The sequence below is a fragment of the Salvia splendens genome, chromosome 20, assembly GCF_004379255.2.
Source record: "Salvia splendens isolate huo1 chromosome 20, SspV2, whole genome shotgun sequence".
In the NCBI taxonomy this organism is placed as follows: Eukaryota; Viridiplantae; Streptophyta; class Magnoliopsida; order Lamiales; family Lamiaceae; genus Salvia; species Salvia splendens.
This window is the reverse complement of record NC_056051.1, coordinates 16328815-16349422: the sequence shown is the minus strand read 5'-3', so window position 1 is coordinate 16349422 and position 20608 is coordinate 16328815. Positions and strand designations below refer to the sequence as shown.

Here is a 20608-nt window from a genome sequence, read left to right as displayed (position 1 = left end):
GAGTTGCTTGCCTATGTATCGCAGATTTCTTGCATAGGCTGTTATTTTAACTATGGTGTCACCCTAGTGATCTGATTTAGTATCGCAAATTGCTTGGAACTATATGTCGAGTTGTTTGCATATGTATCACAGATTGCTTATTTATGTATTGCAGATTGTTTGCCTAGGTTGTCAAGTTGTCATTTTCACTATGATGTCACCAAAACTAATGTGTATACATATATTAGTTTTTTTTATTAAGATAATATTTCATATATATGAATTGGAAAATTTAAGTCATTATAAGAAATATTATAGTACATTTTAAACAATATTTTAAAACTTGTGGATTTTTTTATGTTTCATTTAAATTTTACAAATCTTAAATTAATTTTTTAATCATTTCATGGTTTTTTAATATGTTAATTCATTTAACAACCTAAAATTTATCAAATGCAATTCTTATTCAATATAGTATTATATTTTTAAAAATTTTATACTAGTACTAATATTTAATCATATTTTAGTTTAATTATACATTCCAGAATTTTCCTAATAAAATATTATGAATTCTATAATAGTATGAGTTATTTTCTACAATTATGCATTCGAGCAGCAAGATCACATATTACTAATTTTTATCGTCCATGTCTAGTGATTCATCCATTGAAGAGATAAACATGTTACTTTTAATTGTTAAATTTGACATTGATTAGCATAATGGTCTAGCCCAAAACTCAGATGATATTTTAGATGTTAGCCTATAATCCAAATGAGGTTTTACCTTGGAGTTGGCCAATTAACTGAACTTTATTTAAATATAATATATTTACATCTGTTTTTCTTAATTATGATCAGCTATTATTTATATTATCCAAAAAATGTTACTCTTTCAAACTATTTCCACAAAATCAATTCCCCCTTCAAATGGTAACAAATTATTAAGAAAGGAGAGAGTATATAAAAATTGAGTCAATATTACACTAACTTATTTCCCCTCTTTTATCTTAAAGTCAGACAATCTTTTAAATTTTAATTTTTACTATAAAATTAAACCATTTTTCAAAAGTCGTGCCAAATTAGGATGAAACTATAAATAGGCCAAGAGATTTTATTAGGGTGTCCACTGTATGGCGGACACCCAAATAGCCCCGCCCCAGTTTTTGTCCATATCCCCAGTTTTTTTTGTCCACGACCACAAATTTTTGTTTCCGTCACTATGATGGACACCAATAGCCCCAAAATTTTATAATCAATTTTTATTTTAATGTTTCAAGCAATTATGAATAAATTTATCGGACTATACATAATTAGAAGAAAAAGACTATACGTGAAGAAATTAAAATTAAACACTAAATTTTCATCGTATTAAAGTACAGGAAAAATTATACAACGAAAATTTTATCTAGTGCAAATCACAAAGGTGTTCACACTGCGCCGCCACCTCCCCTACGTGCCCACACTTCTTCAATCAAACCGGCCTGGAGTGTGGTATGTGATGTGGTCCTGCGCATATCAGCGAAACGTTGGATCAAATATTCATTGCTCAGTGGTACGCCCATCTGGATCGGCGCGGAGGCAACACCGTGACTTGTACTTGCGCCCTCTTCCGGTGCCCAGCGCTCTGCTGCAAATCTTTCATCTTCTATTATCATATTATGCAATATGATACATGCTAACATATTATTCGCGACATCATCTTCATGCCAAACTCGTGCCGGGCACCGTATAATGGCCCATCGCGATTGGAGGACACCAAAAACCCGCTCAACATCCTTCCTAGCACCCTCTTGTTTGCGCGCAAAATATTATTTCTTCGGTCCAACCGGTTGGCGGACAGTCTTGACGAATACGGGCCACCGCGGATATATCTCATCTGTGAAATAGTATCCCCTACTGTACTGCGTGTCGTTGGCTACGAAGCTGATTTCTAAACCCCCCCGGCACTCATCGTTGAAGAGCGGCGATGACTGAAGAACATTGATGTCGTTGTTCAAACCTGCCACACCGAAATACGCATGCCAGATCCGCAAACGGTAGTCAGCAACGGCTTCCAAAATCATCGATGGATGTTTGTTTTTGAATCCAGTTGTGAATTGGCCTTTCCATGCCACGAGGCAGTTCCTCCACTCCCAATGCATGCAATCGATGCTTCCTAACATTCCTGGGAACCCGTGGATCGAACCGTGCATATCCAGCAGGCTCTGACACTCATTAGGGGTGGGCTTCCGTAGAAACTCCCCACCAAAAATTTCCCGGATCCCCTTACAAAACTGCCTAAGCACCGTGAGGCTAGTCGTCTCACCCATCTGTAGGTATTCATCGAACATATCGGCTGGTCCGGCGTAGGCAAGCTGCCGGATTGCAGCGGTGCACTTCTGTTGCGTAGACTGCCCGATCCGGCCCGCGGCATCACACCGGAGGGTGAAGCACTGGTAACGCTCCGCCAAATTCGTCGCTATATGGTTGAACAGCCGTTGCGACATTCTGAATCTCCGGCGGAATATCTCGGGTGGATAACGAGGGTTATCCCCAAAGTAATCAGCCATTAGACGCTGGTGTGCACCGACGTGGTCTCGTTGGATGGTCCGCCGATGAGTAATCGCACGAGGGATCGCAGCCTCCGCCTCATCCGCCAAGCGCGCCGCATCCTCCTGGGCGGCCTGGTGTTGCACATGTTGAATCAGAGCATCCACGTGTCTTTCCACAAATTGTCCATTTCTGACCACAAATTCTAGTGAGAGAAATTTTGAGTGATGAAGAGTTGGAATGGTGTGAAAATAATGAATGGAATGAGGTGTATTTATAGGTGAATTAAATTGAATTAAAAAAAAATTCACCGACTACCGCCGCGCCGGGAACCACTCCACTATAGCAGCCCCGCCTATTCGCCGCGTCTGCCCTGGAGTAGGCGCGTCCTCGCCCCAAACTCGCCGCATGCCCGTCCGCCGCCTACCGCCCCCATTTTCCTCGTCCGCCCCCTGGGCGGACGTCACCTCCACTATAGACCGCCCCGGGACCGCCCCCGCCGAGGCTATAGGCTAGACATCACCAAACCGAACCGGCCCGGCTGAACCGGCCCGGAACCGTCACCGGCGGTTCCGAACCGGAACCGGAACCGTCGGCGGCGGTTCCGAACCGTGACCGGAACCGGCGGTTCCGACGGGCCGGTTCAGGTTCATGAAATTTGCGAACCGTAACCGGCGGTTCCGAACCGCCGGTTTTCACCGGAACCGGCGGTTCCGAACCGGCGGTTCACCGGTTCCGACACCTTTTCAGGCTACCACCGGCCTAGACGTAGCCTTTTCAGAAACCGGGTCAGAAACCGCCGGTTTTTGTCAGAAAACCGTTGACGAAACCGGCGGTTTCTGACCAAAAACCGGCGGTTCAACGAGTAAACCGGCGGTTCCGGCGGTAAACCGGCGGTTCCGCCGGATTTCAAAAATTTGAAATTTTTTCTTTTTTTTTTTCTTTTTTTAATCACATTTTTCCCCTATAAATAACCCCCTCATCTTCATTTTCTACTTACCCCCATTCTTGTGTTGATAAGAATTTCTCTCTCAATCTCAATTTCTCTATTCTCCATCCTCTTTCTCTCAAGTTGTTTACGTTATTTGCGCTCATAATTTACTCACGTTGTTCTTGTTTACGTTAATATCACATAAACACTACTCTCTATTCTCTACTTCCAATTTCCATAATATCATGTCTTCATCTCGTCGTGGTGGTGATCGGGGCAAGGGAATTGCCCAAGATCAAAGTGACTCTCGTCGTCGTCGTGCCCCTTCTAGAGCACAAGTTGCGGAGGAGGTGGGAAGGCGAGCCGCTCTTCGATTACAAGTAAGTTCTAAACTTCTAAATTAAATGTTTTACTATGTTAATATGTTATAATAAGTTTTAATATGTTAGTAGTTTTTTAATATGTTTTATTATGTTATATGATATAAGTTTTAATATGTTAGTAAGTTTTAATATGTTTTAATATGTTATATGATAAGTCTTTAATTTGAGAGCACCATTTGGTATACTTGCTCGGAAAAAGATTATGTGCGGACTACCGCCTTTTCTTATATCCTTGTGCAAGATGGCCTATTGTGGAATGCCTCAGCGTCGTCCTTCCTTTGATTTATATGTTATAAGTTTTAATATGTTTTAGTAAGTTTTAATATGTTAATATGTTTTAATATGTTTTAATATGTTTTAGTAAGTTTTATATGTTTTAATATGTTTTAGTAAGTTTTAATATGTTTTAATATGTTATATGATAAGTCTTTAATTTGAGAGCACCATTTGGTATACTTGCTCGGAAAAAGATTATGTGCGGACTACCGCCTTTTCTTATATCCTTGTGCAAGATGGCCTATTGTGGAATGCCTCAGCGTGGTCCTTCCTTTGATTTATATGTTATAAGTTTTAATATGTTTTAGTAAGTTTTAATATGTTAATATGTTTTAATATGTTTTAATATGTTTTAGTAAGTTTTAATATGTTTTAGTAAGTTTTATATGTTTTAATATGTTTTAGTAAGTTTTAATATGTTTTAATATGTTATATGATATGTTTTAATGTGTATAATTCTCGTAGGAGGAAGAAGATCGAAATGCGGCCTTGTTACTTGCCACCCTCGGCGACGAAGAGCCACATTCGGATTCGCGTTTCGAATACGATGTGAATCTATCATCGGACGAAGGCGACGATGGATCGCATCAATTCCCACCTTCTAGCGCCGGCCAAGTTGGCGAAAATGACGAGGAGGCCGAAGCTCCTCCTCCTTCCGGGAGACAAAAGAAGAAGATGCCTCCAAAGTTGAAATCCGACATCTTCACCAAACATTACAAGAAGGTCCCGGTGGTAATTTCTAATCCTGATGATTCGACCACTACCGTGGAGACAGGCGAGTTCAAAGCTTATTGCAACTATTGCGATAAAGTCTATCCATTTGTAATCGGTGGGGGATATGGTACTCTCACACGCCATTTGAAGGCAAAACACCCCGTGGAATTTGGGCATTCTAGATCCCAAACCCAAATCAACTTCCCCGCCGGCTCATCGTCTCAAACAGGTACGCCACTATTTAAATACGATCCCAAAAATACTACCGATACCATGGTAAGATGGGCGGCAATGAAACATTTGCCGTTCAATTTTTTTAATGACAGAAAATATGAAATGACTATGCAACAAGCTTTTAATGTTGCTGCAAAAAGAATTCCCCCCTCTACTGCTCAAAGATCTAACAACCGGCAGTATTTTGAAAAAAAAATGGAAATTGCAAAGAGTCTATCCACCTTGGGGCACAAAGTTAATATTTGCTCCGATGTGTGGACGGATTCTTTCCAACGAAATTCTTACATGGGTATTTCTTGTCATTTTATAGACAATAGTTGGTCTTTAAATAAACGTTTGATTGGTTTTAGACAATTTCCTTCCCCACACACCGCACAAGCAATTGCTTCTTTAATTATTCAAGTTTTGAATGAGTATGAGTTATGCAACAAGATATTTTCGGTTGGTTTTGATAACGCAACCGCCAACACCGCAAGTATATCCGATTTAATTGCGGCTTGCTCCCCGGTGATAAGTGGTAAGTATTTTCATCAACGATGTATTTGTCATATTTTAAACTTATGTGTACAAGATGCTTTGTCTTTATGGCAAAGACATATTCAACCTATTACTACAGCTGTATCCTTGATCCACTGGAAGCCTCAAATTGGCAAGGCGTGGAAGAAGTATTGCCACTCGAAGAAAATAAGGTACACAAAGTTTACTTTAGACTTTTCTACTAGATGGAACTCTACATATGACATGTTGCAATCTACAATGGAGCATATAGACTATTTAGTTGATTTTTATAGAACTTACCCTGTTGATGATTTATATCTAACATCTTCTTGTTGGGAACAAAGCCTGAGTTTATTTAAATTATTCAAAAATTTTCGAAGTGCAACTATGGAGTTATCGGGTGTGTATTATTGCACATCCGTTCGTGTTTTAGAACATTGCATGATCATATCACTTGGTTTTAAAACTGCAATGAAAAATTCCGCAAACAATCTTGAGCTTATGTGTGTTTTATATTACATGGTTGAAAAATGGCTCAAGTATTTCAATGAGATCCCAACAGTTTTTTTGCTTGCCAAAGTTTTGGATCCAAAGTGGAAACTAGTTGGTACTTTCAAAATTTTAGAATTTTATTACAACAGTTTAGCTTCTATTGATCTTGAACCACTCCGAGCTTTGCAAACTGACGACGACGACAACTACATAAACCTTGCCCAAACATTCCAAATAAACCTCCCCCACCTCCCAAGCCTCCAAAGAAATTTTGAGTTCGACTTGCGGTCTCTCTTTCACGATTACGAAGTCAAGTACAACACTACCCACCAAGTTCGACCTAGACCCCCCCGTCAAACACAGAACTTTGGCTTCTTCCAAGTTGATGACCCCGACACCCAATCCCAATTGGCGGACCTATACGCCTTCAGCAGCGGAGGAAGGACGGCACATTCGGTAAGTGAGTTAGATTTATATTTAGACTCACACTTTTCATTCAATGAGGAAGAAGGAGGTCCCGTTCCCCAACAAATCGACGTCCTAGATTGGTGGTCTTCACACGAGAAAGATTTTCCCATCCTTGCATCAATGGCCAAGGAGATCTTTTCGGTTCCGGCTTCCACTGTCGCCGTCGAGTCCGCCTTTAGTGTTGGAGGCAACGTCTTGGACGACCGAAGAAGTAGGCTCACCGGACAAAACATGGAAGCCACCATGTTACTTGATGATTGGTGCTCCGCCGAAATTAGAGACCAAGAACCGGATTGGGACAAACTAGTAGTACAACCCGACCAAGACTACTTCCCCGACGAAGAAGAGTAGGCGCCAATACTTCCGATCAAGCCAAATAGGTAAGCAAGGTAAGAGAACTACGTGGACTTTGATTCCAAAATGCAATTGAGCATTGAGGATACGTAGGCATCTCAACTTATATTTCAACTTAAATTTTAAATTTAAGTTTAAATTTAAGTTGAGCTCAAGTCCTTTTCCTTTATTTCTTTTTTCTCCCCTTTATTTCGAATATGTAATTTTGTAAATTGTAATGAAGACTTTAAGTCTTTTGTAATTTATAATTTTGAAGTTGTAATTTCTAATTTTTATGTTGTAATTTGTAAATTTTAACTTGTAATTTGTAATTTTAAAGTTGTAATTTGTAATTTTGAAGTTGTAATTTGTATCAATAAAATTACATTTGTACATCGCTTCATTCTAATGTTATTTACGCAAGTTTTTTTACATTTTAAACTTGAATTACAATTTACAAAATGCAAAAAAAAAAAAAAAAAAAATCAAAACGAACCGCCGAACCGGCCGAACCGGCCCGGAACCGGCCAATCACCGGCGGTTCCACGGTTCACTTGAACCGGCGGTTCCACGGTTCACGAACCGGAACCGCCACACCTTGGCCGGGCCGGTTCAGGTTCATCAATTTATTGAACCGGAACCGGCGGTTCCGAACCGTGAACCGCCGGTTCCGGAACCGTGGTGACGTCTACTATAGGCGCGGCGGTCCCATAGTGGACACTCTTAGAGTGTCCACTATAATGAGGCGCGGCTATAGCCGCGTTTGGGGAAAAAGCGGGGCGGAAGCGGGGCGAGTTATAGTGGGAAGGGTGTCCGCCGCGGGGGTGGACGCGGCGAGTGGGGCGAGATGCGGCGGACGCGCGATAGCCGTGTGCGCGGCGAGGACGCGGCAGGGGTGCTATAGCCGCGCCTATAGGCGCGGCGCCTATAGTGGAGACATTAGCGGCGGCGGTTGCATGCGATTTTTTTTTTCACTTCAATTCACCTATAAATACACCCCACTCCATTCATTATTTTCACACCATTCAAACACAACATCTATACAAATTTCTCTCACTACAATTTGGGGTCGGAAATGAACAATTTGTGGAGAGACAACTGGAATGCTCTGATTCAACAGGTGCAACACCAGGCCGCCCAGGAGGTAGCGGCCCGTTTGGCGGAGGAGGCGGAGGATGCGGAGGATCCGATCCCTCGCACCATTACTCATCGGCGGACAATCCCACGAGACCACGTCGGTGCTCACCAACGTTTAATGGATGATTACTTCGTGGATAACCCCCGTTATCCACCCGAGATATTCCGTCGGAGATTCAGGATGTCGCAGCGGCTGTTCAATTATATAGCGACGAATTTGGCGGAGCGTTACCGGTGCTTCACCCTCCGGCGTGATGCGGCTGGCCGGATCGGGCTGTCCACACAACAGAAGTGCACCGCTGCAATCCGACAGCTTGCCTACGCCGGACCAGCGGACATGTTCGATGAATACCTACAGATGGGTGAGACTACTGGCCTCACGGTGCTTAGGCAGTTCTGTAAGGGGATCCGAGAAATTTTCGGTGGGGAGTTTCTACGGAAGCCCAACCCGAATGAGTGTCAGCGCCTACTTGATATGCACGGGTCGGTGCACGGCTTCCCAGGAATGTTAGGAAGCATCGATTGCATGCATTGGGAGTGGAGGAACTGCCCCGTGGCATGGAAAGGCCAGTTCACTACTGGATTCAAAAGCAAACATCCAACGATGATACTGGAAGCCGTTGCGGACTACCGACTGAAGATCTGGCATGCGTATTTCGGCGTGGCAGGTTCGAACAACGACATCAATGTTCTTCAGTCGTCGCCTCTCTTCAACGAGGAGTGCCGGGGGGAGGGGCCAGAAATCAACTTCGTAGCCAACGGTACGCAGTACAGTAGGGGCTACTATTTGGCAGATGGAATATATCCGCGGTGGCCCGTATTCGTGAAGACTGTCCGCCAACCGGTAGGACCGAAGAAACAATATTTTGCGCGCAAACAAGAGAGTGCTAGGAAGGACGTTGAGCGGGCTTTTGGTGTCCTCCAATCGCGGTGGGCTATTATACGGTGTCCGGCACGAGTTTGGCACGAAGATGATGTCGCGAATATTATGTTAGCCTGCATCATATTGCATAATATGATAATAGAAGATGAAGGATTTGCGGCAGAGCGATGGGCGCCGGAAGAGGGTGCAAGTACAAGTCACGGTGTCGCCTCCGCGCCGATCCAGATGGGCGTACCACGGAGCAATGAATATTTGATCCAACGCTTCGCTGATATGCGCAGGACCACATCACATAACACAATGCAGGCCGATTTGATTGAAGAAGTGTGGGCACGTAGGGGAGGTGGTGGCGTTGTGTAAACTTGATAGTGATTTGTACTAGATTCAATGTAGTGTGTGATTTTAATTTTAAATATAATTTAGTGTGTAATTTTTATTTTTATTTTTATTTTTATTTTATTTTTATTTTTATTTTTATTTTTATTTTATTTTATTTTTATTTTTATTTTTATTTTTATTTTTATTTTTATTTTTATTTCGTATAGTCGGCTTCTTCTAATTACGTATAGCCTGATAAAGTTGTTCATAATTACTTGAAATATTATAAAATAAAAGTTGATTATAAAATTTTGGGGCTATTGGAGGTGTCCACCATAGTGGCGGACACAAAATTTTGGGGCTATGGATAACAAAATTGGGGCTATTGACAAAAACTGGGGCGGGGCTATTGGACGTGTCCGCCTTATAGTGGACACTCTTATACAGTAGGTAGGGCTAAGTTCCTTTGAATTGCTGAATTCCGTTTCGCCCCCAAATCAAAATCTGCTCGCCATGACCGGAAAAGCCAAGCCGAAGAAGCACACCGCCAAGGAACTTGCCGCCAAACTCGACGCGGCCACCACCAACCGCGGCGGAGGCAAGGCCGGCCTCGCCGATCGCACCGGCAAAGAGAAAGGCGGCCACGCCAAGCTGGAGTGCCCCCTCTGCAAGGTCACTGCCCCCGACATCAAGTCTATGCAGATCCACCACGATGCTCGCCATCCTAAGATCCCCTTCGACGATTCCAAGCTCAATAATCTCCACTCCACCGTCGTTGCCGATACCTCTACCTCTACCTCCAAGCCTAAGCCCGGCGTCCGCGGCAGCTTGAAGAAGTGAAATTTTCTATTTCCCCTTTCCCCTGCTTCTACTCTCTTTTTGCAATCCAACAGGAGATCGAGAGAGAGAGAGAAGAAGGAGCTGCTGCAGCTGCCTATTGTCTGTGGTTATACAATAATTGTCTATTGCTCTATTATCATGACTTGTGTATTGATACTTGCAGCTGCCTTAGCTGGATTATTAAATCCATCCTTCTACTTGTGTGTTTTTCTGCTAATCGATATTGCTCTTAATTTGCCTCTAATTATGTTTCGCTGCAACATTTTAATTACTTCTCTTATACAATGGCTTTGTTTTAGCTTTGAGTTTTCATTTATGAAGATGATAAGAATGAGATAATTCTCAACATATGTAACAAAATTTTGTCACTCCAATGGTAGGTTGCTTAATAGAATTAATATTTGTGGTTACATGATGTGTTGGTTGGATTATATACATCCATTTACATGTCTACGTTCTTCCTCGTCCCGGATTCAGGATATGTATGCTCTGGAAATGCCAATAGTTATATTGACTACTAATTTGATATTGATCTTTATTATCAAATTCCATGCATAATATCTCATTGAGAGTGGTGGATGGAGTTTCTTAGATGTTAATGTTGAATCAGTTGACAAGGGTAATTATCTTGGAGCATTTAATTTGGTGTGATTCTTGGCTTTCCTTTTTCATATTATTGCTTTTGCGGTACTGCTAAACTTCATCCTGTGATAGCTTTCATAAAAAATCTTGCATGAGTTGAGTCCCTCAGTCCATGGCTGGTCAATTTCCTAGATTCTTATACTGTTATTTGCTATCAGCTGCTTAATTTACATGTAATAGTGCCATGTAGCTTGTTTTGTTATGGCTCTTACACATCTACAAAGTAAACACACACGAGATAACTCAAGGAGAATTGGTTCCTTTGTTTACATCCTCCATTAGGCATATCTATAGCTCAGTCCTGCTAAGCTCTGTAGAGAGTAGATCTTACATAATACTTCTAGATAGTAATTTATGCGGTAGTAGCTGAGTGCAACGAATATAACCAGGAATATCTTGTAATCGTCATAAGGTAGTTATTCAGTCTCGAGTAATTATGGCTTCAGGGGTGATGCAAGAGTAGGACTTCCTTCAGCTGCCTGCCTTAAGGAAAATAGGGCTTCTTGGGTGTTGAATTCTGTAGATGTGTCGTAACAAAATATAGAAGACAGTGATCTGGTTTCCAGTTGTAGGGGTGATTGGGAGCTCCAACAGTAGCATGTTTCAGTTTAATGCAGAGTTGTAGAGTGTGGAATTATTGGGTGTTATTAATTGCTATGCTGTGAAGTTTCTTGATTTCCATTTGAACTGCATATATCAGTTCTTGAAAGATTGTCCACATGGGCCCTGTGCTTACCTAATATGAATCTTTGCTTGTTGGCGCAGTTAAGGGTGGTAGGTATACTCTGGGGTGGTATGTATGAATTTGGTACTCCTATTTAGTTCTAGTTTGTAACAAAAGGTGGAGAATTATGGAGCCTCGGGGCTAGTTGTGGATGCTTGAAGGGGAATGTGTATTTTGGTGAAGTATGAAGGTCTGGAGATGATTATTCAAAATGTGTTTGAAGCAATAGAAAAAGACCATCCGTTTTTTTCACGTGATTGTAAGATAGCACTTGTTATAATCTCCACCTACATTTATTAAGAGAATGAGAAAAAATTGTTGTTGCCTTTCTTATCCTAATTCCTTGTAGTAAATATTGTTACTACTACCTATTCGATTGAGTCATATTTCTTGCGTTGCTCATGTTTATCTTATTTTTCATCCATCTCCATAAGTTTGTATCGAGACAAAGAGGAAAATTATCTGAGATGGGAGGCTCTCTATCTTTTTCATTTTTGGAAGTTTGTACAGAAATTAGGACTTCGTGATGCAGGGATTTGACTCTCGGTGAATGTAAATAATCTCCACAGATAGTTTGTAACACTTTATTGGCATAATGAAGTAGATTTATTTATAAAGCTACATGATTTAATTTGTGGTCATTTGAAAAAGAAGGCAGAAAATTTGTTACAAACACAGTTAATCAAAGTCTGATTATTCATTCTATAACACTAGTATATGACCGATGTTTGAAGTAAAAATTAGGAGCAAACAGATTCAGAATCACCAGAGCCTTCTTGGAGGCTGCAGGTGATACTAGACGCTTGAAGAAGTGCAGCCTTCCTTTTACTTCTCCTCGTTTGCCATCTCTCTAGCGACTCCGACACCTGCCTCTCCTCCACCGCCGCCTCTCGAGGCTCCACCTCTTCGTATCGCTTTCCCCCTCCGCGAGTGGCCGGGAAAATCAAGGGCTTCAAAAACAAGACGAGGAACATCACGAGAATCACAAAAACGTACAAGCTCGTCCACACAGACAACGTCAGCCTCCAACGATGCACGACCTCCTTGAGCCAAGGAGGCCGCGACCGCACCACGACCTCCGCCTCGTAAAACTGCGGGAGGGCCGTGGTCCCGGCCTGCGGGAACAAGGTGAGGCGGATGTCCTCTGTGCGAGGATAGGCCACCTCCCTGTGCCTCAAGGCCGGGAAGGTCACCCTCTGCGTCTCGCTGGCCATACCGAACACCAGCGGGACGCCCATCAGGAGCGTCCGGGCGTACCGGATCGGCCAGCTCCGGAAGCGGAGCATGCTCGGGTGGCTCGACCTCGCGATCACGCCTCCCTGCGCAGAGATCAGCTCGGCGCTCAGCTGAAATATGCCGACGTCTCGGTTGTAGTCGGAGTCGGGCATCAGGAGGGACAAGGTGACGAGGACGGTGTGGCCGGGCGGCACGGCTGGGCCGTTGGCGAAGGTCAAGAGGGCGGTGGGATGAGCGTCGCTGTAATCGAACAGCACGCTCTCCTTCACGTAAACCGGCTGCTCGGCCCACGAATTGACCAGGCCGAAGCCTACCACCGCGGCCGCAACCATGGCTGCGATCAGGACCATCAAGACGTAGGCAGCCGCAGCCACGCCCATGGCCACCCTCCCTAGGAGGGGCGTACCACCGCCGCCGCCCATACGCCGGAAGAGGGGCGGTGTGCAGTAGGAGAGGAGCTTAGTGCAAAAAAGGAAGGGGGTGGGAAGCTTGTAGGTGTCCATGGATAAACAGTTGCAGTGACAAAGACAAGAACAGGTGTAATGAAGGGGGACGGGAAGGGGAAGGGGAAGGGGAGACCAACCCAACACCATGCACATTTCTGATCCGACACCTGTACTCAACTGACTGCTCGCCTCCTTATCTTTTTTTGATGATGTCAATTAATGGATGAAGTATAATTTAATTAATTGTATATGATCATATATTAACCAAACTATTGTACCAACATAAAACGGACACAGATGTTTAGATTACTTCGTAATTAACAAACTCTTATTTTACCAATGGAAGGACTCTCTGGTGGCAGTTAGAGCATTATACTGGAAGGATCTCAGCATTTTATCGGATGGCTCTTTTATTCCACGTCAGCATTTTAGCAAGGGCCTATTTCCCTGCAATGGAAGGGCCCTTCCAACTGGTTTATCTCACTTCCATTTCATTTCACATTATTACTATTTTATTTTAATTTTTTTTGCACTTCTATATAATATGTTATTAAATTAAACAAATTTATATAAAAAATATTAATATGCAATTGGCCAATATCAGCCAATTGGGATCAGCCAAGGCAGTTCCAACGGTCCTATGGGAGGAGCCTTTTATAGGCCCTTTTCTTGCAATGGAGGGCTGATGAAGGCCGATGATCGGCCCTTCCATAGTGAATGCTCTTATACACATTCAATGTAATGTAAGAGCGCTCCACCTTACTTCGTCACATAACTCTTTGTTCAAACCATGCTCAACTCATAAATCCTTCACATTCTTAAATCATTTATGAATAGAGAGATTTCAAAAAAAATGATTAACTTCACAAGCTTTTTGAAATTTGAGATTAAATTCGCTGACTTTTTAAAACATGAGATCGAGAATTTATGAATTACGGGTTTTCGAATTTCTTCTTTTTTTCTTATTATTTTCCTCACAATAATACTTATGAATTAACCAAACTATCCCAAATATTTTCAACCCAGGTCTGAAACACAAAAGAGCAAAAGCGAGAAATTTCCCCCTCCACATCAAGATGGAAGACTCGGCTACACTTGGGGCACGTCACATCTAATTGACCCAACCTTTGATCCTTCTGATGTACTGTTCAGTTCCATGAACTTTTCGTATGCCAAAGAACCCATCCAAACATGGTCAAGCCCGTTGTCAGTGCAGTCCAAGAAGAGTTATGTGCTGAATTTACTGAAAAGTTTTCTTTTTCCATTGGAACATAGTAATCTTGATCTATCAGAGTATTTAAACTCCAATGTTAATATATGCATTCTCTTTTCACCTTCTTGTTTGGTTACTTTTAAATAATTCCACATCAATCAGGCTGTATAGTTTGGGGTGAAAAATATAAATGAAAATATTAGGGATAGTTTGGTCAATGAATAAATGTTGTGAGGGAAATATTATGAGAAAAAGAGAGAAATTCAAAAATCTCTTATTCTAAAAATTTTGCATGTATAATCTCATATTTTAAAAGGTTAGCGAATTTATTTCTAAATTTTGAAAAGCTTGCGAATTTAATCTTTTTTTTCTGAAATCTCTCTTGAAGGATATAACACAAAGTATTTAAAATTGTTACATGTTAAATCATTGAAGGTTCCGATCGGTTCTTGAGATAATCTATGACAATTCCATCTCTTTGTTCCCTCTTATATGTGGTTAGGTTTACATTTCTCTCAAATTCAATCCGTGAAAAAGATAATCTAGGTCTGTCTCTATAGAAACAGTTTAGTTGCCATGGTCTATCATAATCTAAAGTGCAAGTTGGGTGAAAAGACATTGATGCCCTTTTTGGAGGGAAAATAGAAAAATAGAGTGTCTTGTATCCAAAAACAATTTTTGCAGGTAAAAACAATTGGACAAATAATGGTCCAATAAAATGCTAACTTCTTGAAGAAGTTTTAAAACACATTTAAATAGTGCACTACCATTAATTTTTTTTATAATTAAGTTAATAAATTTATTTATTAATTAGCCTTATATTCGGGTTAAAATTGAAATTGTGTTAGAGAGTTTAGATTGCCTTCCATTTATTTAGGTTAAAATTGAGATTTAATCATTTATTGCAATCATTTTTCTCTGAATTAATTCACAAGCTAAACTAAAACACAAATAAGTAATGTTTACAGTTTTCATCCTATATTTATTCAATTAAAGTTTTTAATTCTTATATTTTAATTCGCCTCTAATTAATTAAACAATGCTACTAAGTTTATAGATTAAACTATGAAATAAGATGAAAAAATATATATTTTAAATTAAATCTAACTAATAAAGATTGTATAACTTCTTAATATAAAGAGTAGTGTAAATTGTCACATTATTCAAAACAAACAAGATGCATAAAATATTATCGTTATTTTAAGTGATAATTTACTTTTTATACGTATATGTGGCGGGAAGTAAGAAATTTATTCTTTCCAATATAAAAAATTCATTTAGGATAATAAAACGTTTTAAATTAAACGGAAGAAATAAATAGTCAACTAAAATGTGATTATTGGATAATACAAATTTTCTAACTTGACTTCTCAAAGAAGTTTTAAATTTTAATGATTTAAATTATTCATATATTTAATGTGGTTATCTTTAATATTCCATATATATTTTTCAATTTAATTTTCTTTTTAAATTAAACTATTAAATTTATATATTAATTTACCTTTTATTTGGATTAGAGACTTGCAAGCACTGTCAATAAACATATTTACTCACACATATTTTCTTTATTTGTATATCTTATTTTAATTAACTCATACTCTTTTATGATTGGTCACACATCTTCTTTTGTCATTAGTTTTATTATTTTTACTCCAATAAAATTATAAATTAAAATTACATAAATATTTCATTCATTAGGGAGTAGTAAATTCTTCATTTAGAGTGAGACAAGATAAGTGTATTTCTGTTTTTTAAAATCTTATCTCTCTTCTCACCTTTTCTCATGCCATTTTTCTCTCATCCACTGTCTCCTTCCATTTTATCATTTTGACCACCAAATCGCCTCCTTGCACTCACCGGCGACTTTGCCATGCAACTGGTAGCCCACGTCGTGAACCATGATTTCCAAATCTTATGAAGTTGTATCCAATTTCAAAAAAATAAACTTGGAGCTCCATATATAGCTATTTCAAATATTCTTGGGATTTCAGGTTTGAATCTTCTTCTCAACATGTTATTTTTGCTTCTAATTCTATCATTGAGCTTTATATATGGGTAATTCGGACTCTGTGTTTGAGCATGAAGAAAATTGAAAATCTGTCAATTTTCTCACTTCTATTTTTGAATTAGTTAACTGATCTTTATTGATGGAATATGAATATGGAGTAAATTTCTAGCATGCTTTGATTATGAAAATAGCCTATAATTCAAGTTTGTGACAAATAAAAATTAGGGTTCTTTGAATTGGGGATTTTATACTTGTCATAAATTTGTTTAATTTTAGTTTCATATTTATGCAATTGGAGCCATGGTATGATATTACAAGTATGATGGCGACAAAAAGATATGATTTTTGGGGATAATATGTTGGCCATAAGCTTATAACTTTACTTTAGAGATTTTTGATTAATAGTTGAAAAAATGATTTTGGGGAGTTGTATAAAATGTGAATTTTATTTTAGCAACTAAAATGTGTGCATTAAGTGGTTTTAAACTCCATGTAGTAGGGTTTGAAATCATATGTTAATTTTAAACAAAGAAAGTTTGGTCTGCCTTGTTAATGCAATATTTGTTGGAATTGTGACCATAACAACTTACACCCCTCCAGCCCCTACAACTTAGGAGGAAATTGACCCCAACTGAGCTTTCTCTAGGAAGATGAAGGTCAAGGGTACCAATCAAGAATCACAAAAAAAAAACTCCAAGTAATGTAGTTCACACTTTCTTGTCAGTCCATGAATTTGACATTGCAATCTTAGATAACTTTCGATGGAACTCTACTCCTAAGATATTTTCTTGTTTCTTATATCTTTCATTACGTCTGCTAGTGTCCTTTTTTCATACTCAACTTCGTTCCTGTTAATCAAAAGATTTTATAGTGTGTTAAACGACTCATAGGAAAAGTATCATTTCTTCAACAAATCAGGACCACAAACAACATCATTTTATGCACCTAAACTACAATAGTATCATTTCTTCAATAAAACAGAGGAACTACAAACATCATCCAAACCATATCATTTTATGAACTCGAAGTATCATTTTATCAGCTAAACCTATTATTTTGAAAGTACCATTTTATGAAGCCACACATTCTTGTCAGTCCATAAATTTGACATTGCAATTTCGATGGAACTCTACTCTTAAGATATTTCCTTGGATAATTGTTATGAATGTTTATTTCAATTTGAATCTCACTAATGTACTGACAGGTGTCTCAAGCTGTTATGTCTTCAAGAACCAACTGCTAGAATACTGCCAGAAAACAGGACTAACTACGCCAGTTTATGAGACTATCAAGGAAGGCCCTTCTCACGAGCCAGTTTATAAATAATTGTTGTCGTAAACAATGCCAGATATGATTCTCTAAATGGCCTTTTCAATCGGAAGGCAGCAGAGCATTCGGCTGCTGGAGTTTCCCTCTTGGCACTCGCCAAATACAAAAATACTTGTAGTGGGACCTCCCAACCTATGGTAATTGTCATATATTGCTTTGTTGCAACTTTCACGAAATTTAAGTCATGCCGTTGTCTATACTTAACTTTTGATTTTGTTTCAGCACGAGACAGGCTTTTGCAAGAACTTGCTCCGAGATTATACTCTAAAGGTGAACAATGTTGTTTCTATGTATACGAGCTGTTGGGAACAGAACGAAGGAAACTGTCCATGTTTTCATACGTCGTTGCAATTGGGAGTACCGAGTATATTGGAGCTTCAGCATGCACAAAGAAAGAAGCCGAGATTAATGCTGCTAGGACGACCTTGCTAGCCATTGAGACACTAGTGCCCGTCACCGAAGATCACACGGGCAACATTCAGGAGACAAAAGAGAAAGGCCTTATGGTTCGTTCAGATGTAACACCTCTGTCCCTTGGTATTAGAGTTAATGGAGGTGAAAATCATAAAATTTAAACCCCCATTGTCTCTTTGAAGAAGTAAAAATCGCCAGATAGAGATCGACAACTCTCTAGCTCGATCGAGCTATTATCTACATGTTCTACAGCTCGGTCGAGCTAATATCTACATGTTCTCCAGCTCGATCGAGCAACATCCCAAAATGTTCTTTTGACCTTTAGATTATAACATTGTTATTGTAACAACCCAAAATTTTATAAGGGGATTTTACAAGATCAAATAAAAGCACGTTGCTACTAATGTTGTGACATTTCAAAGTGCCACCTAAGATTTTAAGGTATATGATGACGAGTCTAAGAAAATTTAGACAAGACATCCTATAAATGTTGTTTTTTTTTTATGTTTAGCAATTATTTCCAATGACTATCAAAGAATAAATTGGAAGAAAAGTTGTAGTGCCCGTTTCACAAACGTCCAACATTACAAAACAAATTGGATCATTGAGATCTCGTAAAGATATTAAAAAGATATGCGTCATTAATACAAAATCTTAAAAAGATATGCGTCATTAATACAACATCTTAAAAAGATATGTGTCATTAATACAATATCTTAAAAAGATATGCGTAATTAATAAGCTTAGCCACTTGCCATTTTTTTTATGCATATGTACACGCCACTTGCCATCTTATATTTATATGTATATGTACTTTTATGCAAATCTCTCTCTCTACTCCCTAAATATCTCCCACCCTTCCCTCTATATTATTTCTTTTCCAAAAACCGTTCTCTCTATCTCTGCAATGAAGAAGACAAGGTTTTTCCTCTCAACCTTAATTCAAGAAACCGAGAACCCAACTCGACAAGGGGAAACTACCGTTCATTCGCTCAGAATTTGCTCAAAATCCGTTCAAGGTATATGATCCCTTGTTTCCTCAATTTTAGTCACATTCGTTGCATATCATGTAACCAACGCAATGTACGGCAACGGTAACTAAATCAAACTAGTAACTCGGGCAACTCAATTAAAAGAAACGAACTTTAACTTCACCAAAACAAGTAAGAACTTATCTGCAAGTTTAAAATCAAGAATTTCGGGTTGGTTTCGGGGCTGTCGGTGTCGTTTCAGAGCTGTTCGGGGCGAGTTCGGACAACTGCGCGAACCGGCGGAGAAGCCGACAGCGATGGCGACGGTTCTGTGGATTGACGGCAGCGGTGGCTGGACGCTGCTGACAGCGACGGCTGGCCGCGAGCAGCAGCTCCTCCGGCGGCGCACAGCAGTAACTTTCCTCCCCCGTGGCAGCAGCAGCGCAGCGCGACAGCAGCCCCACCCCCCCGGCGACTCCAACAGCAGCGGCTCCTTCCCGGGGCAGCAGCACCGGCGACTCCAGCAGCAACGGAGGCGGCCGGCGACTCAGACGGAAGAAGAAGAGAGGGCGACAGATTTCAAAAAAAAAGGGGAGAGAAGAATGGGGAAGAAGATGAAATCGGTAGTGAGAGAGAGGGAGAAAGAGATGGAGATAAGATGGTGTTAAGAATGAGGCTTTTGTCTTTTGTTGTTGTTAGGCTTTTGTTTGGGCCTCACAAATTCTTTTGAAAATGGAGGTTTTATTTAAGTTTGGGGCCTTTTATTTTAATTGGGGCTTTTAAATTAAATGAGAAGTAAGAGGTGAGGTAAATAATTAAGTCTTGGGCTTTTAAATAAATCTTTGGGCCGATAATTAATCGTGACAAAATTATTTAATTAATCCCGGAATATTTCGAAGGATAAATAATTTTATCCTAAGTCCGAAATAAATATAGTTCGAGGGGAAATGGTTGCGATAATTTAATTATGCACTTTTAAATTATTTTGAGGATTTATTTCGATATCGTGGAGGGAAATACGAGGAGCCAACGGAGGAATTATGGGCGTAAGCGGCCGACCGGCGTCTCAAGCGACGCCTTGGGCGGCCGCTGAATAATAAATAAATAAATAAATAAATAAAATACGCGAAAATCGAGAAGCGAGATAAAAGACTTTAATGAGGGTGCATGCATTCTAATTTAGGTAGTTTTGTCCTTGAGTCTAATTAGTGTATTATTATATTGTGATATTTTCAAAAGGGTACGTCCGCAAGTAAAGTCGGAACGAATGATTCAAGTTAAAGGAACTAAATGATCCAGGTGAGCTTTCTTATACTAAAATACAAATCGTATTTTATGAAAACACGAACACATGTTCGTGATTTTAATGATGTTGTCTTGCCACAAATGTTTTGTTATGATGCCTATCTGTTGGCTACGGCCAAGTGAATTATGAATGATGAAATATGTGAATCGATTCGATTTTTAGTCCGGGTAGGGTGGTGTCCCTACTTGGAACCTCTGGCCGTGAACGGCAGAGAAGGTGACCGTGGAAGGTGGCCACCTTCCAGGCACAAGGATACCTCTGACGTGTTGGGCAGGGAAGGTGACCGTATAAGAACACCATCTCA

At 40.0% G+C, this 20608-nt stretch overlaps 2 protein-coding genes and 1 long non-coding RNA gene across 4 annotated transcripts; 2 read left to right on the top strand and 1 right to left on the bottom strand.

Moving 5' to 3' along the window:
* The first annotated feature begins 9637 nt into the window (after positions 1 to 9637).
* LOC121780742 (protein METHYLENE BLUE SENSITIVITY 1-like) lies at positions 9638 to 10232 on the top strand. Its single transcript, XM_042178369.1, has one exon. The coding sequence runs from the start codon at positions 9689 to 9691 to the stop codon at positions 10013 to 10015; it is 327 nt and encodes a 108-aa protein (XP_042034303.1). The 5' UTR covers positions 9638 to 9688; the 3' UTR covers positions 10016 to 10232.
* Positions 10233 to 11976: 1744 nt separating this feature from the next.
* Positions 11977 to 13188, bottom strand: LOC121781808 (seipin-1-like). The gene has a single exon (XM_042179506.1). The coding sequence runs from the start codon at positions 13118 to 13120 to the stop codon at positions 12122 to 12124; it is 999 nt and encodes a 332-aa protein (XP_042035440.1). The 5' UTR covers positions 13121 to 13188; the 3' UTR covers positions 11977 to 12121.
* A 2864-nt stretch (positions 13189 to 16052) lies between these two features.
* Positions 16053 to 19787, top strand: LOC121782439. 2 transcript variants are annotated; one of them, XR_006046410.1, is made up of 4 exons: positions 16053 to 16267; positions 16885 to 16981; positions 17489 to 17750; positions 17836 to 19787. It is a non-coding gene; the product is annotated as an uncharacterized LOC121782439 (long non-coding RNA). The 2 variants fall into 2 exon arrangements; XR_006046409.1 differs by lacking the exon at positions 16885 to 16981.
* The last annotated feature ends 821 nt before the right edge of the window (positions 19788 to 20608 follow it).

Excerpts from the sequence above, each read along its gene's own strand:
- LOC121780742 (XM_042178369.1), top strand. The coding sequence starts at position 9,689 with ATGACCGGAAAAGCCAAGCCGAAGAAGCACACCGCCAAGGAACTTGCC.
- LOC121781808 (XM_042179506.1), bottom strand. The coding sequence starts at position 13,120 with ATGGACACCTACAAGCTTCCCACCCCCTTCCTTTTTTGCACTAAGCTC.